Source organism: Geotrypetes seraphini, chromosome 6 (genome assembly GCF_902459505.1).
Source record: "Geotrypetes seraphini chromosome 6, aGeoSer1.1, whole genome shotgun sequence".
NCBI lineage: Eukaryota > Metazoa > Chordata > Amphibia > Gymnophiona > Dermophiidae > Geotrypetes > Geotrypetes seraphini.
The window spans coordinates 250,609,728-250,636,149 of NC_047089.1; the positions used below are offsets into that span (position 1 = coordinate 250,609,728).

Sequence of the window (26,422 nt, forward strand, 5' to 3'; positions counted from 1 at the left end):
TCTTGGATGGAATAATGAAGCTTCCCGAACATTGGGACTTGGTCATTGCAAAGAAATACTTGAAAAAAACATAAAACGTAAATTTTTTTAAAAAAATAGTGTGCATTATTTATGAAATGACCCCCGTATTAGAATTGTCACCCTCAATCTTGTTTCATTGATTATTTTTATACATAAAAGGGAGGAGGGGAACAGAGATACCCATGTAACAGATAGTCCAACAAGCAAAAAAAGGTGGGAATAACAATATTCTGTATCCAGATAACTTTTATTAGCAAAACTCTTGAGTGTGTCAGTCAATAATGGCATGAATTCAACATAGGTGAAGCCAATAGATGTGCAAAGGATCCAACGTGGTCTGTGTTTCAGTATATAACGCCTTCCTCGGGATTCCGGTTCTCTATGAATGTCACATCAAACCGACACAAGTCAGTTTATTTTGTCCCGCCTTCCAACACTGCCGTCATAGGCCAGGACTCTCCTAGGGGCCCTTTCTTCCTGCCCAGTTTTGGAATCTCTCCTGGATATCTGGATACAGAGTATTGTTATTCCCATATGTTTGTGTGTTGGTTTTTTAAAAAAAATTTTCTTGATAGTTTTATGCATACCATGACAGGAATGAACGTCACTCTCAAATTCTTTCAAATTCACCGCTAAGACTCACTCTGATATTTATATCATGCCAAAGAGAGCTTCCCTCTAGAGCAGTGGTTCCCAAACCTGTCCTGGGGGATCCCCAGCCAGTCAGATTTTCAAGATATTCCTAATGAATATGCATGAGAGAGATTTGCATACCTGTCACTTCCATTATATGCAAATCTCTCTCATGCATATTCATTAGGGATATCTTGAAAACCTGACTGGCTGGGGGTCCCCCGGGACAGGTTTGGGAACCACTGCTCTAGAGTTTGTGTTAAATGTATTGGCGACTTATCCTTCAAATCAGTCATGTGGCTCCGACAACAGATGGGAAATGCCCCTTCATTGTAAATGTCCTGAAAACACAACTGACCGAAATGACTGATCTGGTTCCTACGCAAAAAAAAAAAAATACTACATCTAGGATGAGGTGATTGCTGCTCCATGCTGGCTTCAGAATGATTTCAGGATGTGCCCATCCAGAGCTTTCTAAACACTGTGAACATGAAAGACACAATGCCACGATCAAAGAAGGACAACTACGTGGATTTCCCATCCCAGGATGCTTCAGTTCTTTTCCATGACCTTGAGAAGGTTGAGTTAGCTGTAGTGTGGTTCAAGTGGACAGTCGATGTGAGCCCAAGATGACCTCTTCTTGGCTTTGTGACCAAGGCTTAATGGGGAGGGATCAATTCCCCTCCATTTGACCTATCAGGACACAATACCATTTGCACCCTGACTTAACTGAGAGAATTAAAACTCCTGCAAAAAAAAAAAATTGTTAACGTTTTCATTCACATTAGGTTCATATGCAGATTATCTACTTTGCATGACTATTTGACATGCGTTGCCAAAGAAATACCACCGCAGAAACCCTCATATATTAAACCTAGGGCCTGTTTTTACAAAGCCACGCGGCAACAGCCCCGAAGCCCTTTAAATATCTATGGGTTTCGGCGCCATTACCGGCGCGGCTTTGTAAAACAGGTCCCTAATTTTCAATGTACGATCATACCGTTGTCGTTAAGGCCTGATGTGAGGAAAGCTGTAAAGCCATAACTTGAAAATTGAACTCTAAAATCACAGAAAGTAGGGTCTAGTTTTACTGGACAATGTTTATTGGCTCTGAATTATTAACAAAACAAATCATTACAAGTTACAAAATGCACCCAAGGCGTCCCGTTGAAACAAAAAACTTGAAAAGACAGTCAAAGAGTCACAGAGGCACTTGCGAAAACACCACAGTTCAGAGAAGGCACAAAGCGAAAACACAGATGCCTCTGAATATGGCACGCACGATTTGCACGTGTGGCTTTTGCAATACGCACAGACGTTCAGACCACGTGATCAATCATGACCAAGTCCCAGTGATGCAGGCCTCAAGTTTAGGGAGGGGTGGCTGTTCGCTTTTCATTCGGTGTCGTGTACAGGAATTCTTATTTTGTTGACTTTTGATTGACCACGATAATAATAACTTAATTTTTCTATACCGCCATAGTCAGACTGACTTCTAGGCGGTTCACATAGAAAGAAGGGTGGACAATCAGCGAATTACACAATGCAAGAAGAAGGGGGTTACATGATGATTAGGGGAGCATAGGGAAGGAATACATGAGAGAAAGAAGTTACATAATACATTGGGATTATAAGGGGAAAGAATACCTGAGAGAGGTCATCTGATTAGGCAAGGAATTTCTCAAATAGAGCGGTTTTAATTGATTTTCAGAATGTGTTGTAGGTCTGTCTGGCTTTATTTATGTGGTTTCCCAGCCAGGATTGCTGTCTGTTTGCTTGGAACATGAAGGTTGGGGGGGGGGGGGTCAATATTTAAAGCCATTGAACCAGCCTGAAATGGTTCCTGGCTGGTTAAATCGCCGGTTCGGGGCTAATTTTCAGCGGCATTTAACGGGTTCCTGCCGCTGAAAATCATCGGTTAGCGCTGAACTGAAAACGGATAGAACAGCCTAAAAAAGTCGGTGCTATCTTTTTTTTCGATAACCCGTAGCTGGTTAAATGCTGCTTAACCGACAATGGGCTCCTTTTACAAAACCGCGGTGGTGATGCTGCCATTGTAATGGCGCCGAAGCCCATTCAATTCCTATGAGTTTCAGCGCATTTACCGCAACGGGCATCGCTACCACGGCTTTGTTAAAGGGTCCTATGCATTAGGGGTAAAATTCTATAAACGGTACGTTAACTAGGGTCGCCAAATTTTTTTTTTTTTTTTTTTTTACATTGGTAAAATCCGGATCCCCCCCCCCCCCAGACCCACCCTAGACCCGCCTCAGTCCCACCCCCTGCTGCTTGCTCTCGTCGGACAGTAGGGTATCTGTGCATGCAATGCAAAGACATCACGCGTTCACACGTGATGTGGAGGAAGCTTTTCAAAAGCCGGACAAAGTGCCAGGTTTTGAAAAGCCATCCGGAGCCCCGGACAAATCCTCGAAAAGCAGGACAGGTCTGGGGAAATCCGGACAGCTGCTAACCCTACCATTAACTTAAGGGCCGGTAGACGCCCGACTGGCTCCTAAGAGGGATACTCAGTTTGAAAAAGTCCGTATACAAGTCCCAGTCTCTCTTAAATAAAAACTCAAAGTGCCTATCAGCGCCTAAACCAGGAGTGTCCAACCCTTTGGCTTCCCTGGGCCGCATTGGCCCAAAAAATTTTGTCTGGGGCCACGCAAGCGCTGCAGCAAGACAGACGAAGGAGCCGGCAAGACAGTAAACACCCAGGGGCAGTGAGGAAAACACTGCGTCGTCCTCGACTGGGGCCGCACATAATACTTAACGGGGCCGCAGGTTGGACACTCCTGGCCTAAACAAATGGCATTGGAATTGCGCCTCCAAAGGTGTCTAATGCCACTCTAGGCGTGGCTAACGCCGGAAGTGACGGTAGGCGCTGGTACGCACCTCCGGAGGCACGATTCACATCAAGGATAGGTGCCGTAAATGTAGGCCCGGAAAACCCTATTTTTGCTGGAGACTTGATTGTCTAAATGGCGCTGATGCCTGATCGACAAGCGACCAGCGGCCGCTTTTAAGGCAACTGACGACGACGACGCTGTTTAGAGAATCCGGGCCTAGGTGGTTCCATAAAGCCAGAAATTGAATGCTGGTGCCCGTACATGGCTCGGCTAAATATCGGGATATTTGTCATCTTGTCAGTTGCCGATAATAATGCACACTCTTTGGAAATCGTGGGCACAGTGTGGAAAGCGGGCACGGTCTTTTCCCGATAAGTCCCACGTGCCCGCCTGGCTTTCCATATGCGCAATAGTTCACGGATACGTGGTGGCACCACTGTTGGGAACAAGTGTGCCTGCTCTCTGAACAGTGGCATAGTAAGGGTGAACGGCGCCCCTCCCCCATCCCCTGGCCGTTCACGTGCCCCCTTCCCCCCTACCTTTCTAACTTCTCTGGCATGAACAGCAAGCCCACGTCGGAGTCGGCTCGCCCTTTAATGTCACTTCCTAGGTGCGGGTCCCGGAAGTGGCATCAGAGAGAGTGCCGATGCTGATGCGGGCAGCTACCTTGCGTCGGGGAAATGAAAAAGGTACAGGGAAGGCAAGGAGAGGAACGGGAAGGTGGCAATGAGGAAGGGTGCCACACCCCTAGAAAAATGGCACCCGGGGCGGACTGCCTCCCCCTTGCCCCCTCTTACTACGCCACTGTCTCTGAAACAGTGTGCCCTCTTTCCATATAGGGCCAGATTCAGTAAATATCACTCAAATTTAGGTTCTGGGAAAAATCTACGCTATGCACTATCCTGCAAAAAACACTCCAGGCTGCACACCTTTTACGGAACAGCGCTTAGAGAAGATCCCCACACCCATCTTTGAGCACGAGGACGTACGCCAGCTGAGTCTGGTGCATAACCGTGGTACACTATAATACTGTGTCTAAATATTGGGTACATCTCAAACCTGTCCATGCCCCTTTTGGGTTGAGTGCAAGAAAGTTTGAATGCACAGCGTTAAATCAATCCAAATTACTGCCAATATATTGCCAATCAACCGCAATTAACGTCAATAATTTATCATCAGTAAAGATCAACATTTTATTTATCAAAAACTTGAGCAGTTGGAGAATGTCAATAGAAGATAGAAATCGAGAGTTCAAATTTTCTCCAAATAATGGATAGGACCCCTTTGAATAAAACCGATTACTTGCCTACCACTGCGAAGATGACGACAGGGGTTCACCCTTTGGAAGACCCACCGTTGTCTAGGAATCAAGTCCAACCTCAAACACAACGTTACGAGTTTGGTGGCATTTTGGCTATATTGGAAAGTTTCTTCTCCGAAATAAATGGCCAAGCAACTTCGGTTGTTAAGTTGGCCTTCGAACATGATCACTATATTTAACGGGAACCCTTTGGGACTCTTTTTTTTTGAGGCCAGCAATTATGGCTGTTTTGTGAGGTAATAAAATCTGCTCAGGAAGGCAGGAAAGGAGTTTTAGTCAAAAGAGGAGAAACGAGGAAGTTGGGAGTTACTTTGTTTACTGGCGTACCTCTGCAAGTGTGTTGTCAAGCACTTGGGTTTAAAGTATGTATTTTTTTGCCTCTGAGCATCTTAGGTCCTTTTTTGGATCTTAAGAAGTTGACCAGTAGTAATAGAGCAGAGTTTAGCTAATTGACTGGGAAGAGAACCACTTAGGCCTTTTCTTCGTATAAATTTCCTGATGATTTCATATGGTTTTCTTTTTTTATAACTTTCCCTGCCTTTATTTTTGTAGTCTGAGGAAGATGATTGTTTTCCTATTGAATATTAAATGTACAGTGCTACGTATGCCTTTCAGTGTTATCGAATTAATAAATAAAAGTACACTTCTCCCTCTGAATCCGCAGTTTCAGTATCTACGGATTCAGTTATTCACGATTTTTTTTTTAAAAAAGCTGCATTCTGAACCTTCCCCACCTTCCCCCTGGGATCCCAGACCTTACCTGGTGGTCTAGCGGGCTTTGGGGGCAGAAGCGATCTTCCTACACTCCTGCCCTATGCAGATCACTCGTAGGAAATGGCTGCCGTGAGCACCCGTCGTAGTCTCAAAAATGATCTGCACGGGACAGGAGCGTAGGAAGATCGCTCCTGCCCCGAAAGCCCTCTAGACCACCAGGTAAGGTGCAGGATGCCGGGGGGGGGAGGTGGGGAGGGGGGGGGAAGGTGGGGAGGTGGGAGGGAGGTGGGGGTGGGTCAGAGACAGTCAAAAAGTTATTCGAGAATTTTCAACATTCGCGGGCCGGCTCTGCCCCTAACCCCCGCGAATACTGAGGGAGAAGTGTAGTAGTATTAGTGATACACACTACAGAATGACACAGGGGCAAATTTTTTCCTGTCCCCGCAGGAACTCAACTTCCCTGTCCCGTTCCCGCGAGTTTTGTCGCTGTCCTTGCCCCATTCCTGCAAGCTCTGCTTGTGCAGATGAGGATGGAGCTTGCGGGAAAGGGGCAGGGACGGGAAAATGAGTTCCCGCGGGGACGGGGAAAATTTGTCCCCGTGGCATTCTCTAATACACACCGCAATTTAGACGATTTCTTCCCAAATTAAAAGTGGATCCTTTGGCCTTATATGGCATTCAATTATGAGCTGCCTGTCAAAGTGAAGATGACAGCAATGAATGCACTCAGTGTCCCTCAAGACAGCTAAAGAAGAAAATGCTGTGATGTGATTAAAAGCTTAGAAATGCTGTAGGGTTGACAGCTGGTATAAACAGCATTGGATGCTGTTTATACCAGCATACGTGCCTGATTTTAAGGCCAAATGGGATCGGCACATGGGATCTATTCACAGGGCAAAGGTAGGGGAGGGACATTAAGGTGGGCAGACTAGATGGGCCGTGGGCCCTTATCTGCCGTCTATTTCTATGTTTCTATGTTTATGTTTCTATTTGGCATGTGGGATCTCTTCATGGAGGTAGTTAGGGGGGGTGGGCCATTAGGGTGGGCAGACTGGATGGGCCGTGGCCCTTATCTGCCGTCTATTTCTATGTTTCTATGGATGGGGAAAGTGTTTAAACGGGGCTGGTCAGAAAAGTCAGATTAAGACGAATGCCTTGTGTCCAGCTGAGTCCAGAAGGCGCAAGCCAATAAATTGACTTGTCTAGTATCACACGGAGTCTTTGTGGCCGATGGGGCTGGAACTCGGGCCCCAGAACTTCTACTAAATCATATTCCAGCACGAGAAGTCAAAAAGGGAAATCATTCCCACTCTACGACATTCAGCAAAGGAGAAAATTTACAAGGAAACTTACAACTTGTTTTGAGGAATTGGAAAAAGTGGGATCGGTTAAATTTTACTTTCTGGTGGGAATCTCTAGGCCACATTTTTAAAACGAAGCGTCTGATGGCCGTACAACAGGGACATTATAAGAAATTTATGGATGTTTGGGAGCCATTGACAGAATTCTGTAAGGCGTGATTGTTGATTTTTCCCTTTGATCAGACACGTCCAGGGTGTGTATGGGGGGGGGGGGGAGACACTTTTAATTAGAGTGCAATTGTTGGATATGTATAAAGGGGGGGGGAGGATATATGCATTTGTCATAAATATAATTTGATAGAATTTAAGTGTTGTTAAAGTGTGAAATGTCTGTAAAATATGTTGCACTTATTTTTGGCTTTAAAATTAATAAAGATATTAAAAAAAAAGAATTTACAAGGAAATACTTTTAAAACAAATAGGAAGAAATATTTTTTCACTTGATGAACAGTTAAACTCTGAAACTTGTTGCTAGAGGATGTGGCTGCAGTGGTTAGCATAGTTGGGTTTATAAAAAGGTTTGGCCAAGTTCCTGGAAGAAAAGTCCATAATCTGCTATTGAGACATGTATGGGGGAAGTCACTGCCTGTATGGAATGCTGCTTCTTTTTGGGTTTCTGCCAGGTACTTGTGAACATAACATTGCCATACTAGGACAGACTGAAGGTCCATTAAGCCCAGTATCCTGTTTTCAACAGTGGCCAACCCAGGTCCCAAGTACCTGGCAGAAACCCAAAGAGTAGCAACATTCAAGAGCTGAGACTGTGATGTCATAATGCCTCATTCCACCAATGTCTCAGAGGCAACCTCATCAGTGATGTCACAATGGCAGAAACCCAAAGACCAGCAACATTCCAGAGCTGAGATTGTGATGTCATAATGTCTCATTCAACCAATGCCTAAGAGCCACCTCAGCAGTGATGTCACAATGGCAGAAACCCAAAGAGCAGCAACATTCCAGAGCAGAGACTGTGATGTCATAATGTCTCATTCAACCAATGCCTAAGAGCCACCTCAGCAGTGATGTCACAATGGCAGAAACCCAAAGAGCAGCAACATTCCAGAGCTGAGATTGTGATGTCATAATGTCTCATTCAACCAATGCCTAAGAGCCACCTCAGCAGTGATGTCACAATGGCAGAAACCCAAAGAGCAGCAACATTCCAGAGCTGAGATTGTGATGTCATAATGCCTCATTCCACCAATGCCTAAGAGCCAACCTCATCAGTGATGTCACAATGACTTCATTGTCCTATACTTGGCTCACATAAGAACATAAGAATTGCCACACTGGGACAGATCGAAGGTCCATCAAGCCCAGTATCCTGTTTCCAACATTGGCCAAGCCAGGTCCCAAGTACCTAGCTAGGTCCCAAGTAGTAAAACAGATTTTATGCTACTTATCCTAGGAATAAGCAGTAGATTTCTATGAACTTCCTTAGATTTGCCACTGTTGGAAGCAGGATACTGGGCTTGATGAACCATTGTATGGATATTCTTATGTTCTTACAATAGCCAACAATAAGAAAGTATAGCCCAGCCCCATAATAGCTAAACTTGGGTTCACTTCCTGGCCAGTCCTCTGCTCCCTAGGCTGTCTGCAAGTGCTCTAGAGGGGCTGAAAGAGGGGTCACCTCTCAATGATAATATCCAGTGGGCAGACTCAGGGCGCACGTGGATCAGGAGGGGGAGGGGGCATGGAGAGGAGGGCCCTTTACAAAGACCGTGCCTGGGTTGGACGCATCCCTCTTAGTGCACCACAGAAAAAGGAGGTTCAAAACGTTTGCGGCGGTTTGCAAAGTAAAAGTGTGCTTCATAAACTCGTGTAAAGTCCTCAGATAGAAAATACCCTTGAACTTCACAGCTATGAAGGCAGAATGACAGTCGCCCCATATGAAGCTAATACGCAAACTAGCAAGTCAAAAGCCACTTTAGACTAGAATTTAATATACAAACCAGCTAACCTAGTTCTTCAAAGTCTAGCCAGCTATTTTTTTTTAGGAAATGATGTTTAAGGGACTTTTAGCTACAGCCTGATCAGCTTGCCAAAAGTAGCCAGCTAGGTTGGGTGAGCAGCGCTGTTTTGAAAATGCACCTTTATATTCGTGTTTGCTGCAGATTTATGACTCAAAGGAACCCATAAATAAACGTTAAAATATAAGTACTGACATTAGACATCACTTGTATGCAAAATGTATCTTTCTATATGGATTGGTGAGTGTATATTAAAGTGCCCGATGCCATTTAGAAAACAGTTCATTTTAGGCTGTTGTTTTTCATTAATGCAGTCAAGGCCGTTACCAATTCTTTAACTCCATGGGATGACTGGAGTTCTAGGATTTTTTCCCTTTTCCCATGTCTCCTGAACCCATCCCAACAAGGATTGTCTTGAAAAACAATAGTATAAGAATAGTATAAGACAGTGTTTTTCAACCGCTGTTCCACGGCACACTAGTGTGCCGTGAGATGTTGCCTGGTGTGCCGTACGGTGCAGACCCTGATTAGGCCTCAGGCCGGGTCCCGCACGCGCTCCCATGAGACTCCCCCGGTCCCCGCTGCTGTTCAGTTTCGATCTTCTGCTCTGACGCAGCAGAAGAAGTTGCAGCAGAGCAGAAGATTGAACACTGAGCAGCCGCGCATGCGCGGCTCTTTGGGAAAGCGTGCATGTCGCCGAAAAACAAAACCTACAAACTAAGGTGAGGCGAAGGGAGAGAGCTGGCTAAACAGTAGGATCGATTGGGCAGCCGAGTGGTGGCTGCGGGGACCGTGCGATCGCTCGTGTTCCCGGCTCAAATTGGAAGGAGGGAGTGAAAGGGAAAAGGATTCTGGGCCAAGGGGATGAAGACGGAAAGAAAAACCCACAGCAGGAAAGAAAGGGAAGGACAGGCAGGTGAGCCAGATGCTAGAAGCAGGGGGGGGGGAAGAAAGAGGGAAAAAAGCTAGATGGGGTTGAAAAGAAGAGACACACTGGTATGGAAGAGGAAGATAGGGGAAATCTGGACACAGGAAGGTAACAGAAAGAGGGGAAATTATGTGCATGGGGCAAAGGGACAGAGACATAAAGGGGACATGCCATGGGGATGGTATATGGACACAGGGGGGGCAATGACAGATACATAGGGGAGATATTAGAAATGGAGAAAATAGGAGCACAGAAGCGAGATGGTTTGTGGGGATGGGACAGGGACCGAGCTCGCAGGCTCCAGTGGCTTGCACAAATTACATTGTAACGTGCCATGAAAATAAGAGGGAGGAAGGTAGATAGATAAGCCACGTGAGAGGAGCTGAAGGGTAGTAGAAAGGAACAGATGGTAAAGGAGGGAGGGAAGGGTGGTGGTGGAAAGGAATAGGACAGACATTGAAGGAGGGTGGAGAGGAACAGACCCCGAAGGGAAATGTGGAAGACAGAGTGGGAAGAAGACAGATGCCAGACTATGGGGGAGCGGAGGGAAGAAGATGGGTGCTAGACCAATTGGGGGGGGGGGGGGGGAAGGGAGAGGCACAGTAACAGCAAATGGAAGACGTAGAGAGAAGACACACAGTGGATGGAAGGAATTGAATGAGAAGATGTGGAAAGCAGAAACCAGACAACAAAGGTAGAAAAAAAAATTATATTTATTTATTTATTTTTTGCTTTAGGATAAAATAGTATATTAGTTGTGTTGATAAAAATTTATAAACAAAGCCCTGCCAGCTGAACATCTCTTTCTCTAGTTCAGCAGCAGGAACTTTGATTTATAAGAAAGGAATAAGCTAAATATTACAGTACTAAGGCTTATATGGATGCAGCGGGGACGGTGATGGGGCGGTGAATGGGATGGCTGTGGCGGTGACGGGGCGGTGAAAGGGATGGCGGTGACGGTGACGGGGCGGTGAAGGGAACGGCTGTTGACGAAGAGCTACGTGTGTGTCTTTCTTCGATTCCAGCCAGAATATCAGCTTTGTGTTCAGCCAAACAGGCCCAGGTTTCGCACTGAATAAAGTATTTTATAATTTTTCACTATTCTGTTTACTTAATATTTCATAATAAAGTAATTATAAAATACTTTCTTTGTGTTTATTTGATTCCTATTCAAGAGAATTACTTTATATGTAGTCAATATAGGCACAGAGTTAAATTTTTTAACATTTTCTAATGGTGGTGTGCCTCGTGATTTTTTTCATGAAACAAGTGTGCCTTTGCCCAAAAAAGGTTGAAAAACACTGGTATAAGATATCAACGTTAAAGCTCCGGGTCCTGATGTCTCTACAGATAACATATGACTCAATAAAGAGTGTGATTCGGACGTAGCTTTTATCAGAGGAGATTTCCAGAAAAACATCTAAATATGACAACTGTGTTATAAAGGGTACTATTTTAAGGCCTCTGGGGTAGAGGTCTGCATGGGAATGGGGATCGCGGAGGTCCCGCAGGGGTCCCACGGGAATCCCCCCTAACTCATGGGACTCCCATGGGGACCCCCCTCTGCCCCACAGGACTCCCACGGGGACCCCCCCCCCCTAGCCCACGGGACTCCCACAGGGATGGAAGGCTTTGGAAGCAGGGTTCGTCCATATAATATAATGGACACGTCAGCCTTAGTAAAAGAGGGGGTTTATAAGTTAATTACCTGAACAGAAAACAAAAAAAGGGTTCCACCAAAGAGATTCCACAAGGAAAACAGCAACAGAAACTGTGGAATTGATGATCCTGTCAGAAGTAATTGCTGCTTTTTATGGGGATGGAGGTAATTCCTGGCAGGGACGGGGGGACGGAGAGGATCCTGGCAGGGACGGGGGGACGGAGAGGATCCTGGCAGGGACGGGTGGGGATGGGTGGGATTTCTGTCCCTGTTTAAAGCTTTGCCTACAGCTTTAACACAAGGCCTTCTGTGGAAGCTTCTGGCTTTGGGATAGAACAGCTGGGTTGCCTGAGACAGGAGCAAATTACTCTGATAAACAACAGGTTTCTTTTCATTTCTATATCATATGATTTGTGTTTAAGTTGTCATAACTGCTGTTATAATGTTTTTGATGCATTAATAGATGTTGTAACCCGCCTTGAACTCCACCTTGGAGAATTTTGCAGGATATAAGACCACCAATAACATAACATAACATGATATGCTTTGGAAAGAATATCTATAATACCTAGGGTTGCCAGATTTTCTCTTTCAGAAAAAGAGGATGCCTGGCCCCGCCCCATTCTGCCTTAGCCCCACCTGTTCCGCCTCCAGCTCTGCCCCATTCCTTTCCCAGCTCGAACCTCCCCAAGCTCGAAGGCCACATTTGGAAGCCTTTGCGCAGGCATGGACATCAACGCAATGATGTTTGCGCACGTGCGTATGACATCATCACGGTGACGGCTGCACATAGACAAAGGCTTCCAGATGCAACCTCCGTGCTCAGGACTTCCAAAACCCAGACAAACTGCTGGGTTTTGGAAATCCCTCCAGGCGCCAGGACAGTCCTCTAAAAAGAGGACATGTCTGGGGTTTCTCGGACATCTTGTAAACCCTAATAATACCAAAAATTCATTTGAAAAAAAAAAGTGCTCCCTGTGTTATATTGCTACTATGAATTCTTAATGTATTTGTGGATATAAATAGTTGTAATGCTATCTGCTGTTTATAAAGGTGTCAAAAGTGATAAACCTAGAGCATTTGGATTTTATAATTCTATTACAAATTTAAAAAAAAAAGAAACTGCCATTTAATTTCTAAGCCCAGCTTCTGGTCCTTGTGCTAACAGGAGCATAGGAAATATTCAAAGTCTTGGGGGCTGAGGAGGGAGGAGCAGTGACATCTACTGGCCAGATTAAAGTATGCATGCGTACTGGATTCTGAAGAGAACCACAATGTATGGCTCTTCGCCAAACACCAGTGCTGCGAGCGGAGGGGTAAAAAAATTAAGCAAACCGCACGGGAAGCCACAAATGAAGGCTCAGAGCAGTGCAGTCCCAGCAGTGGCTTCCCAAAGCAGTAAGAAGAAACTGCGAGGCTCAAAACGGGCAAATGCAGGTTCCAAATAAAGTCATCAGTTAAAAAATGCAGAAGGCTCCCGGTTAATGAAAAAGTAGAGCTGAAATAAACAGGCCTGTGTCTCCCGGGTGGCTCCTTTTCATTTCTGAAGGATAAGTCCTTTTCTGTAGGTGAAGAGGCTGATGGCAGCAGCCGAGGAGAGCAAAGCGGAAAATCCAGCAAACCGAAGCAGGCCCTGAATAGACGGCAGGTTCCTCTCCCAAAATGTCGTCGTGATTGGCAAGGCAGGGACGTCCTGTGAGGAGACAAAGCCAGGTACATAAGCTAAGAAAGAGGCATCGGGAACATCTCAGCAGGGAGGTTAATTCCAAATAGACACCTCTTCTCTAATTGCATAGTCTGGAATAACTCTGGGGCTCATTTTCAAAAGACAAAAACCTCCCCCCAAAATGCATAAATTGCATTTGGACATTTTATTTGCTAAACTGTCCAAATTGCCTTTTTCCAAACGTGTTTTTTAGACAGTTTCTTACGCTGCTTGTCTGCAGTGCATCTAAGTCTCATGAAGGCGTGATGGGGGCCAGGATTAGAGTTTGGGTGGGGGTAGACCACTAGTACGTCTATCTTTATTCTACATTCTCATCCAAAATATTGTCCAAGTCCCAAACGCCTAAAACAAGATCTTTTGGTCATGGGAGGGACCAGCAAAGTGATGGACTGGCCTCCCAGACATGGCAACAGAGCAGTGGAGCACCTTACAGGGCACTGCTGTGAACTTCACAAAAAGGGTGCCACATAAACATCTCACCACAACTCCCTTGCAGGTCATGGTGAGCCCCCCCCAAAAAAAACCTACTAGACCTACCTATCTACAACTTTAAACCTAATAGCCCTTATGGCACCTATATGGCAGTTCAGTAGGGTTTGTGGGGTTTCATGGACTCACATTTTCCGTCATGAATGCAGTGGTTAGAGTGACTTATGAGTTCCATGTTTTTCTGCAACAATGGAACATCGCAGAAAATGTCCAGGGCAAAACTTGGACACTTGAAGCTAGACCTGTTTCATTTAGGGTCACCAGAACTTACGTATGTAAAATCCAGACCCCTAGACCCCATACGCCTACCCGACACCCCAGCCTCACCCCCCCCCCCAGCCTGTTCATCTCAGTCAGGAGGGCATCCGCACATGCATGGAGACCCCTCCCAACGCGATTTGCTTTTCAAAACTTGGACAATGTGCCGGGTTTTGAAAAGCCATCTGGATGCCCGGACATGCCCTCTACAAAAAGGACATGTGCGGGTAAATCCAGACTTCTGGTAACCCTAGTTTCAATAGCAAATAAGTGCCAAAAAGCTTTCCAAACTGACCATATGACCTTTGCGGCATAAAGGTACAGCCCCCTTACTCTCCTAGAGGTTACTGACTTCCCAACACCCTTCAACAATGTGAATGAAACAATACATACCAGCCTATATGAGAGCTTCCGATGTTATGGCCAGTCCTATTGGAGCAGCAAGCAGGTCTCTGGAGTAGCCTAGTGGTCAGTGTAGTGAATTGCAGAGAAGAGGATCCAGGCCCATAACCCACTTTAACTAGTACACTTGTGGTGGAAAGTGTTAGCCCTCCCAACCCACCCAAAACCTATTGTACTGACATATAGGTGATACCTGCAAGAATAAGAGCTATTGGGGAAGTATACAGTTTGGTACAATAGGTTTGGGGTGAGTTTTGGGGGGGCTTAAAAACAATGTAAGGGGGTTATGGTGAGATGTGTCCCTGGGACCTTTTATGTGAAGTTCACTGCAGTGCCCACTAGGGTGCTCCACTGCTCTGCCGGAATGTTTGTGTGGCCAGTCTGCTAAGAATGCTGGTCCCTCCTATATCCCAATGGTTGGTTTTTGTGTACTTTTCATTTGGATATTTTTCTTCTGAAAATGGTTCAAAAAGATAGATGCACTGAGGACAAATATATTTAGGAAATGCCATTTTCGAAAAGAAAAAAAAAAGATAGACATTTCTGGTTTGAAAATGATCATTTTCTCTAGTGGATTTTTGGACGTTTTTCGCAAAACATTCAAAATCAGGTTTAGAAGCCATATTGAAAATGCCCCTCCACATAGGGTTACCAGACGTCCGGATTTCCAGAGACATGGCTTCCTTTTGAGGACATGTCCGGGGCTCAGGACAGCTTTTCAAAACTCGGCACTTTGTCCGAGTTTTGAAAAGCTTCTAAGAAATCGCCGACGGGCAGGAGGGCATCCGCGCATGCGCAGATACCATGTGATGATGTCACATGAATGTGCGAATGCCCGTGGTCATCAAATCGCAGGCAGTGGGGGAGGGGGGAGGGGCAGGGCTGGGCTAGGGTGGGATTGTGGGCGGGGGCAGGACTGGGACATGACGGGGGCAGAGATGAAACATAGAATATGACGGCAGAAAAGGGCTGTAGCCCATCAAGTCTGCCCACGCTAATGACCCACCCCCAGACTTCACCCGGCTAGAGATCCCACATACATATCCCATTTCTTTTTGAAATCGAGCACGCTGCTGGCGTTAATCACCTGCAATGGAAGTTCATTCCAATGATCGACTACCCTTTCGGTGAAGAAATACTTCCTGGTGTCGCCATGAAATTGCCTACCTTTGATTTTCAGCGGATGACCTCTTGTGGTTGAAGGTCCTTTAAGAAAGAAGATATCGTCTTCCACCTCGATGCGGCCCCTGATATATTTAAAAGTCTCAATCATGTCCCCCCTCTCTCTACGTTCCTCGAGTGAGTTTAGTTGCAGTTTATTCAGTCTTTCCTCATATGGGAGGTTCTTGAGTCCCGAGACCATCCTGGTGGTAATTCGCTGAACCGACTCGATTCTCCGCACATCTTTTTGATAATGTGGTCTCCAGAATTGAACACAATATTCAAGATGAGGTCTCACCATGGATCTGTACAGGGGCATTATGACTTCGGGCCTCCGGCTGACGAAACCTCTACGGATGCATCCCACCATTTGTCTAGCCTTGGATGCAGCTTTCTCCACCTGCTTGGCAGTTTTCATGTCTGCACTAATGATTACTCCCAAATCACGTTCTGCCCTAGTCCTAGCTAAGGTCTCACCATTCAGAGTGTAAGTTCTGCATGGGTTTTTGCTGCCAAGGTGCATGACCTTACATTTTTTGGCATTAAAGCCCAGCTGCCAAGTCGAGGACCAATGTTCCAATAAGAGCAGGTCCTGCTCCATACTGTCGGGTAAGGTGCTGTTATCTACGATGTTGCATAGTTTGGCGGCGTCGGCGAATAGTGTTATTTTACCTTGAAGCCCTTGAGTCAGGTCTCTTATGTATATTTTGAAAAGGATCGGTCTCAAGACCGATCCCTGTGGCACTCCACTGGTCACCTCCGATGTATTGGAGGGGGTACCGTTAACCACCACCCTCTGGGTGAAACTGGGTGAAACTGGGCGAGCCTGGGGACAGATCTAGGGCGGTCCAGATTTTCCAAATGAAAAATCTGGTAACCCTTCCTCCACACCTACTTATATATGCCAGTCACGGAAGAAGGCTGATCTGTTTCTGGAAATCTGCAAAACTTGTGAAAACGTCACCTTTATTCAAAAACCTGATTCGCAACTTTGGGTGTGGAGCGATCTTCCAGCACAAGATAACAATCTGAAAAATTCGACAGATACCTTTGCCCATGTCCAGAAGATTTGGTGGGTTTGGTGAGGAGTTAGTGGAAAGAAGGAAAAGGCAGAGGGTGAAAATGTGAGTGAAAATTATTTTCTATTACTGTTGGTGTGGGTAGGCTCATGTTTCTTTGTTGGTCTTGCATTGTCTCTTTTTTAATAGAAAAAAAATAAGGGTGAGGGTCTCTTTTACAAAGCCACAGTAATAATGGTGCCGCGGAAAATGCACCGATACCCACTTAAGACCTCTCTGTTCAATAGATTTATTTCCTAGTCAGACAACTCCTCCCCTTTTAAAAAAACTATTACCGTATTTTCACGTAGATAACGCGCACCCATGTAAAACGTGCATACGGGTATAGCATGTGGGAAACCAAAATATATGTAAAAAAAATTTTGTATACCGCGCACACCCGTATACCGCGCTTGCTGCCCGACTCTCCCGTCGCCGCCCGACTCTCCTTTCGCCCGCCCCGACTCTCCTCTGGCCACCCCGACTCTCCTCTCCCCCTTGAAATCCTGTCCCCACCCTGAAAGCCTGATGCCCCCCCGATGTCCGTTTCACCCCCCCACAGGACCGCTCGCACCCCCACCCCAAAGGACCGCTCGCACGCATCCGCATCCCCACCCCGAAGGACCGCTCGCATGCACTCTCACCCGCACCTGCACCCCCACCCTGAAGGACCGCTCGCACCCCCACAGCCTCCCGACCCCCCCCCCCCCATCATGTAGAAGCTCCTACCGGTGTCCTGCTGCTTCCTCTTGGCGGTCCCGGCCCTTCTGTGAGCCCAGCGCCTGCGCTATTCCTCTTCCGGCAGTCCCGCCCTTTCTCTGACGTCAGAGAAAGAGCGGGACCGCCGGAAGAGGAAGCAGCGCAGGCGCAGGGCTCACAGAAGGGCCGGGACCGCCAAGAGGAAGCAGCAGGACACCGGTAGGAGTTTCTACATGATGGGGGGGGGGTCGGGAGGCTGTGGGGGTACGAGCGGTCCTTCAGGGTGGGGGTGCGGGTGCGGGTGGGAGTGCGTGCGAGCGGTCCTTTGGGGTGGGGGTGCGAGCGGTCCTGCGGGAGGGTGAATCGGACGTCGGGGGGGGGAACTATGTAAAAAAAAATTTGTACAACGCGCAAGGTTATGCACGGTTTGTAAAATCATGTATAACGCGCGCATTATATGCGTGAAAATACGGTACTCAACATGTTGACACTGCGTATTCTCACTAATTGTATTCTGTATCCACTGACTGTACATGACTTCTTCACCATTTGTATTCAGAATTTCGCTGGCTATCCAGCCCCCTTCACTGTAACATGTTAATATTATATTGTAACATATTAATATTATATTTCTTACTAATTTTACTCTGTAATCACTGACTGCTCAGAGACATCTTCCCTATTTGTACGCTGTAATTCGCTGATTGCACAGCTCTCTTCACTGTGAACCGCCTAGAAGTCGCAAGATTATGGCGGTATAGAAAAAATGAAGTTATTTTTAATTCCAATGGGCTTCGGTGCATTTACCACAGCAGCAGAACAATCACGGCTTTGTAAAAGAAGCCCTGAGTGAGGAGAGATAAGGGCAAATGGTGATGAAAAGTTAGCTTAACAGGATTTAAAAAAAGGTTTGGATACCGGTAATTTCCTAAAAGAAAAGTCCATAAGCCATTATGAAGACAAATTTGGGGAAAATCCACTGCTTATTCCTAGGATAAACAGCATAAAATCTGTCTTACTCTTTGGGATCTTAGCCAGGAACTTGGGACCTGGGTTGGCCACTGTTAGAAACAGGATATTTAGTCTGTCCCAGTATAGCAGCTCTTATGTTCTTATCTGAGCCATTGTGACATCACATAAGAACATAAGGGTCAGACCAATGGTCCATCAAGCCCAGTAGCCCATTCTCACAGTGGCCAATCCAGGTCCCTAGTACCTGGCCAAAACCCAAGGAGTAGCAACATTCCATGCTACCAATACAGGGCAAGCAGTGGCTGATGAGGTTGGCTCTTAGGCATTGGTGGAATGAGGCATTATGACATCACAATCTCAGCTCTGGAATGTTGCTACTCTTTGGGTTTCTGTCAGGTACTTGGGACCTGGGTTGGCCACTGTTGGAAACAGGATACTGGGCTTGATGGACCTTTGGTCTGTCCCAGTATGGCAATTCTTATGTTCTTATGTGAGCCAAGTATAGGACAATTGAGTCATTGTGACATCACCGATGAGCTTGGCTCTTAGGCATTGGTGGAATGAGGCATTATGACATCACAATCTCAACTCTGGAATGTTGCTACTCTTTGAGGTTCTGCCAGGTACTTGGGACCTGGGTTGGCCACTGTTGGAAACAGAATACAGGGCTTGATGGACCTTCGTCTGTCCCAGTATGGCAGCTCTTCTGTTCTTAACCCGAGAGCAACTTACCATTGAAGGAGGTTCTGTCTTCCAGATTTCACTCTCTGAGATTCGGCCCAAACTGCACAGGATCTGCAAATAATCGCAACAAGTCAGGAATACAGACTCAGAGGCGTAGTAAGGATGAGCGGCGCTTGGGGCGGTGGCGCTCCTACCCCGACTTCTTCCCACCCCTACTGTTGCACGCTCCCACTTCCCTTTCCCTGTAACTTTTTAACTTCTCCGGCGTGAGCAGAACACTCACGTCGGTGGCGGCTCACCCTTTGACGTCATCTTCCTAGATGCGGGTCCCAGAAGCGACGTCAGATAGAGCGCCGATGCTGACACGGGCGGCAACCTTGTGCCGGGGAAGTAAAAGAGGAACGAGGGAAGGCAAGGGGCATGCGCATACAGCAAGGAGAGGGGCAGGTGGGGCAAACAGCAGGAAGGATGCTGCTCCCTTAGGAAGATCGCAGTGTGTATAGATTCACCCTTTTTGTCCTGCCTGTCACAATTAGATTGTAAGCTCTTTTGAGCAGGGACAGTCCCTTCCACCTCAATGTACAGTGCTGTGTACATCTGGTAGCACTAGAGAAATGGTAAGCCCAGATACAGTCAATATCTGGGTATATGTGGTCTGTCATCACTTAACCGGGCAAGTGTCGATTTTCAGTTGCCCAGATATGGGCAACATGGAAACATGGAACAACATGGGCAACATGGAAACATGGAACAACATGGGCACATGGGAACATGGGCAACATGGAAACATGGAACAACATGGACACATGGGCAACATGGAAACATGGAACAACATGGGCACATAGGAACATGGGCAACATGGAAACATGGAACAACATGGGCACATGGGAACATGGGCAACATGTAAACATGAAACAACATGGACACATGGGAACATGGGCAACATGGAACAACATGGGCACATGGGAACATGGAACAACATGGGCTCATGGGAACATGGGCAACATGGAAACATGGAACAACATGGGCACATGGGAACATGAGCCACATGGGAACATGGAACAACATGGGCACATGGGAACATGGAACAACATGGGCACATGGGAACATGGAACAACATGGGCACATGGGAACATGGGCACATGGGAACATGGAAACATGGAACAACATGGGCTCATTGGAACATGGGCAACATGGAAACATGGAACAACATGGGCACATGGGCAACATGGAAACATGGAACAACATGGGCACATGGGAACATGGGCAACATGGAAACATGGAACAACATGGGCACATGGGAACATGGAAACATGGAACAACATGGGCAAATGGGAACATGGGCAACATGGAAACATGGAACAACATGGGCACATGGGAACATGGGCAACATGTAAACATGAAACAACATGGACACATGGGAACATGGGCAACATGGAAACATGGAACAATATGGGCACATGGGAACATGGAACAACATGGGCTCATGGGAACATGGGCAACATGGAAACATGGAACAACATGGGCACATGGGAACATGAGCAACATGGAAACATGGAACAACATGGGCACATGGGAACATGGAACAACATGGGAACATGGGCACATGGGCACATGGAAACATGGAACAACATGGGCTCATTGGAACATGGGCAACATGGAAACATGGAACAACATGGGCAACATGGAAACATGGAACAACATGGGCACATGGGAACATGGGCAACATGGAAACATGGAACAACATGGGCACATGGGAACATGGAAACATGAAACAACATGGGCTCATGGGAACATGGGCAACATGGAAACATGGAACAACATGGGCACATGGGCAACATGGAAACATGGAACAACATGGGCACATGGGAACATGGGCAACATGGAAACATAGAACAACATGGGCACATGGAAACATGGGCAACATGTAAACATGAAACAACATGGACACATGGGAATATGGGCAACATGGAAACATGGAACAACATGGGCACATGGGAACATGGGCAACATGGAAACATGGAACAACATGGGCACATGGGAACATGGGCAACATGTAAACATGAAACAACATGGACACATGGGAACATGGGCAACATGGAAACATGGAACAACATGGGCACATGGGCAACATGGAACAACATGGGCACATGGGCAACATGGAAACATGGAACATGGCTCATGGGAACATGGGCAACATGGAAACATGGAACAACATGGGCACATGGGCAACATGGAAACATGGAACAACATGGGCACATGGGCAACATGGAAAAATGGAACATGGCTCATGGGAACATGGGCAACATGGAACAACATGGGCACATGGGCAACATGGAAACATGGAACAACATGGCACATGGGAACATGGGCAACATGGAAACATGGAACATGGGCACATGGGCAACATGGAAACATGGAACAACATGGGCACATGAGCAACATGGAAACATGGAACAACATGGCTCATGGGAACATGGGCAACATGGAAACATGGAACAACATGGGCACATGGGCAACATGGAAACATGGAAACATGGAACAACATGGGCACATGGGAGCATGGGCAACATGGAAACATGGAACAACATGGGCACATGGGAACATGGAAACATGGAACAACATGGCTCATGGGAACATGGGCAACATGGAAACATGGAACAACATGGGCACATGGGCAACATGGAAACATGGAACAACATGGGCACATGGGAACATGGGCAACATGGAAACATGGAACATGGGCTCATGGGAACATGAGCAGCATGGAAATATGGAACAACATGGGCACATGGGCACATGGGCAACATGGAACAACATGGGCACATGGGAACATGGGCAACATGGAAACATGTGACTCTCTCAACCTCAGTCCTTCTACACCAGCATTCTTCAATGCAAGGCTTCAGGGTCAGTGACTGGACCCAATCATATTCTGATTCTTATGCGAGCCAAGTATAGGATAATGAAGCCATTGGCTCTTAGGCATTGGTGGAATGAGGCATTATGACATCACAATATCTGTTCTGGAAACCAGAGACTGTCATTCTTTAGTGTCTGTCTCAACCTCAGTCCTTCTATACCAGCGTCCTTGAATGCAAGGCTTGAGGGTCAGTGGCTGGGCCCATTCAGACTTTGATTCTTCCCTCTCTCCTTAAAGAATGGTATGGGGATGGTTTCCCACGGTTATCCACAGGGACGGGAACAGTGATGGATTCTGTCACCGTTTCATTCTCTATTTCCAGGTTAAGCAGTTAGAGGGGGGTTATTCCACCTCACTTTCTGGAATGTTGCTACTCTTTGGGTTTTGGCCAGGTACTTGGGACCTGGATTGGCCACCGTGAGAACAGGCTACTGGGCTTGATGGACCTTTGGTCTGGTCCAGTAAGGCTGTTCTTAGGTTCTTAAATTGCTCCTGAATATTCCCAGATAGGCAACTGAGCACCATTTAATCAGGTACAATCTAATCTGATCTGAGATTTATGAGTCGAGCTATACCTATAAAGGTCCCAGGTAACTTACAGTGTAATTTAAGGAGCTTTAGAACAGTGTTCTTCAACCATCGGTCCACGGTGCGATCGATGCGGAGTTATCTTCGAGCCAGCTCCCTCTTCCTCACTGATTCAGTGCACAAAGCCACGGGCACGTCATGCGCCTGAACCGGAAGCCTTCTCTCTGACATCACAACGTCAGAGGGAAGGCTTCCAGATGAGGCGCAGGGTGCGCAGTGAGAAAGAGGGAGCCAGCCTGAAGATAACACCGGGAGCGGCATAAAATGGCCAGGCGGAAGCAGGCCAGAAGGTAAGGCATAGCGTAGAGGGAGGGAGACAACAAAGGTAGGGGGGGGGAATGATTTTATTTTTGAATTTAGTGATTGAATTATGTCAATTTTGAGAACTTACATCGGCTGTCAGTGTGCTTTGTGTAGTTTAATTTTGTGGATAACCGTTATGTGTTGTTAATAAAGATTATATTGTGTATCTGTGAAAAATGAATGGAAAAAATAGTGTTACAATTAGTACTATTATGGGGGCGGGGTCTGGGGTGGAGATTGGGTAGAGATGGGCGGGGTCAGGGGTGGAGGAGATTGGATAGAGATGGGCGGGGTCTGGGGTGGAGATTGGGTAGAGATGGGCGGGGTCAGGGGTGGAGATTGGATAGAGATGGGCGGGGTCAGGGGTGGAGATTGGGTAGAGATGGGCGGGGTCAGGGGTGGAGATTGGATAGAGATGGGCAGGGTCTGGCCCACGACTTAGCCCAGTGTTCTTCAACCGCCGGTCCATGGACCGATGCCGGTCCACAGAATAATTCTTTTATTTCTGCCGGTCCATAGGTGTAAAAAGGTTGAAGAACACTGCTTTAGAAGGTGCATTGCAAACCCTAAGGAGAGGGGCCCAGTCTGACTTAGGTGAGCTAATACTGTTTGAAGTAGAGATTGGCTTTTACTGCAATATAGCACAGAACAAGGATGCTACACAGATGCATTACAGAGCATTTTAAGAATAAGTATAATATAATGGTGAGTAAGCTAATATTTTGGGAAGAGGGATGCTCTTCAAGCCTCTCAAACCTGTTACATGGTTCTGAATATCGTCCCCTAAGGCTGTTTTATATTTCAGGATGTCCCGAATGCAGCAGTGACACATTCTAGCTGGAACAGTAGGACGGTATCAAATGTTGTCCCTGAATGGGCCTAAAAACTAGTTCGTGCGTGTGTGTGACGGGTTCATAGACTAATCCGCGTGAGACAATCGCACGCAGACAAAGCCGGGCCGACAATCGTGCGCAGGACATCAGCGCGCAGGATTTAAACTGAATTTTAAAGCGTTCCGAGGGGGTGTGTGTTGGGGGGGGGGGAACCACTGCACTTAACTTAGTGTTTGCTCTGCCGTTGGGGGGGTGTTGGAGGTAACCCCCGTTATTGAGGAAACAGGCTTTTTCCCTATTTTTTAGGGAAAAAGTTCAGTTTCCTCTGTAATATGTGTGTGGGGGTTCCCCCCCCCCCTAACAGCAGCGCCAACACTACTAAGTTAAGGACGGTGGTTCCCCCCCACACACACACACACCCTCGGAACACTTTAAAATTCAGTTTAAATCTGGCGCGCTGATGTCCTGTGCGTGACTGTCGGCTCAGCTTTGTCTGCGCGCAATTTTGATGCATCACCGTATGATGTCATAAACCAGAGATTTTCAACCCGATTCTTCAAGGACCACCTGGCTAGTGGGTTAAAAATGGGTTAAGTCCAGCAAAAGTCTAGGTCACGCGTAACGTGAAAGGAACGCGCCGTGCGATGCTTGTCAATTAACACAGACTGTGATTAAAGCTGACCTAAGGCTCCCGTTTGCTAATGATGAAGCCTAACTAAGAAAAGCCTCCACAGCCTTCAGCAGACTCAGAATGCTGCGGCTAAGCTTATTTTCGCAAAAAAGTAAGTTTGACCATGTCTCACCACTCCTATCCAAGCTTCGCTGGTTCCCGGTAATCCCAGGGTTCACTTCAAATGTGCCTGCCTAACCTTCAAGATCCTTCACGGCATCCTTCCTCCCGTTATCCCATTATCTTGGAATTCCTCCATTCCTAATTCCACCAGATGCTCCCAAATATTAAAACTATCCTTCCCTTCTGTAAAAGGTATACCCCATGCAGGAAAACTAGGGACGTCCCTCCCCTTTAGAATCACTGAGCTCTGGAATAGAAACATAGAACACGACGGCAGAAAAGGGCCAGGGCCCATCTAGTCTGCCCACCCTAATGGCCCACCCCCTAACTACCTCCATGAAGAGATCCCACATGCCAAATAGAAACATAGAACATGACGGCAGAAAAGGGCCACGGCCCATCTAGTCTGCCCACCCTAATGGCCCACCCCCTAACTACCTCCATGAAGAGATCCCACATGCCAAATAGAAACATAGAACATGACGGCAGAAAAGGGCCACGGCCCATCTAGTCTGCCCACCCTAATGGCCCACCCCCTAACTACCTCCATGAAGAGATCCCACATTCCAAATAGAAACATAGAACATGACGGCAGAAAAGGGCCACGGCCCATCTAGTCTGCCCACCCTAATGGCCCACCCCCTAACTACCTCCATGAAGAGATCCCACATGCCAAATAGAAACATAGAACATGACGGCAGAAAAGGGCCACGGCCCATCTAGTCTGCCCACCCTAATGGCCCACCCCCTAACTACCTCCATGAAGAGATCCCACATGCCAAATAGAAACATAGAACATGACGGCAGAAAAGGGCCACGGCCCATCTAGTCTGCCCACCCTAATGGCCCACCTCCTAACTACCTCCATGAAGAGATCCCACATGCCAAATAGAAACATAGAACATGACGGCAGAAAAGGGCCACTGCCCATTTAGTCTGCCCACCCTAATGGCCCACCCCCTAACTACCTCCAAGAAGAGATCCCACATGCCAAATAGAAACATAGAACATGACGGCAGAAAAGGGCCATGGCCCATCTAGTCTGCCCACCCTAATGGCCCACCCCCTAACTACCTCCAAGAAGAGATCCCACATTCCAAATAGAAACATAGAACATGACGGCAGAAAAGGGCCACGGCCCATCTAGTCTGCCCACCCTAATGGCCCACCCCCTAACTACCTCCAAGAAGAGATCCCACATTCCAAATAGAAACATAGAACATGACGGCAGAAAAGGGCCACGGCCCATCTAGTCTGCCCACCCTAATGGCCCACCCCCTAACTACCTCCATGAAGAGATCCCACATGCCAAATAGAAACATAGAACATGACGGCAGAAAAGGGCCACGGCCCATCTAGTCTGCCCACCCTAATGGCCCACCTCCTAACTACCTCCATGAAGAGATCCCACATGCCAAATAGAAACATAGAACATGACGGCAGAAAAGGGCCACGGCCCATTTAGTCTGCCCACCCTAATGGCCCACCCCCTAACTACCTCCAAGAAGAGATCCCACATGCCAAATAGAAACATAGAACATGACGGCAGAAAAGGGCCACGGCCCATCTAGTCTGCCCACCCTAATGGCCCACCCCCTAACTACCTCCACGAAGAGATCCCACATGCCAAATAGAAACATAGAACATGACGGCAGAAAAGGGCCACGGCCCATCTAGTCTGCCCATACTAATGGCCCACCCCCTAACTACCTCCATGAAGAGATCCCACATGCCAAATAGAAACATAGAACATGACGGCAGAAAAGGGCCACGGCCCATCTAGTCTGCCCATACTAATGGCCCACCCCCTAACTACCTCCATGAAGAGATCCCACATGCCAAATAGAAACATAGAACATGACGGCAGAAAAGGGCCACGGCCCATCTAGTCTGCCCACCCTAATGGCCCACCTCCTAACTACCTCCATGAAGAGATCCCACATGCCAAATAGAAACATAGAACATGACGGCAGAAAAGGGCCACGGCCCATCTAGTCTGCCCACCCTAATGGCCCACCCCCTAACTACCTCCATGAAGAGATCCCACATGCCAAATAGAAACATAGAACATGA

At 47.0% G+C, this 26,422-nt stretch overlaps 1 protein-coding gene across 1 annotated transcript in view; it reads right to left on the bottom strand.

Moving 5' to 3' along the window:
• Nucleotides 1–11,619: 11,619 nt before the first annotated feature.
• Nucleotides 11,620–26,422, bottom strand: part of LOC117363071 (amine oxidase [flavin-containing] B-like) — a 124,903-nt gene continuing 110,100 nt past the window's right edge. The window contains exons 14-15 of the mRNA XM_033950319.1: nt 18,958–19,020; nt 11,620–13,153 (exon numbers count right to left, since the gene is read on the bottom strand). Coding sequence (XP_033806210.1) covers nt 12,998–13,153; nt 18,958–19,020 — 219 coding nt within the window. The 3' untranslated portion in view covers nt 11,620–12,997. The remainder of the gene's footprint in view (nt 13,154–18,957; nt 19,021–26,422) is intronic.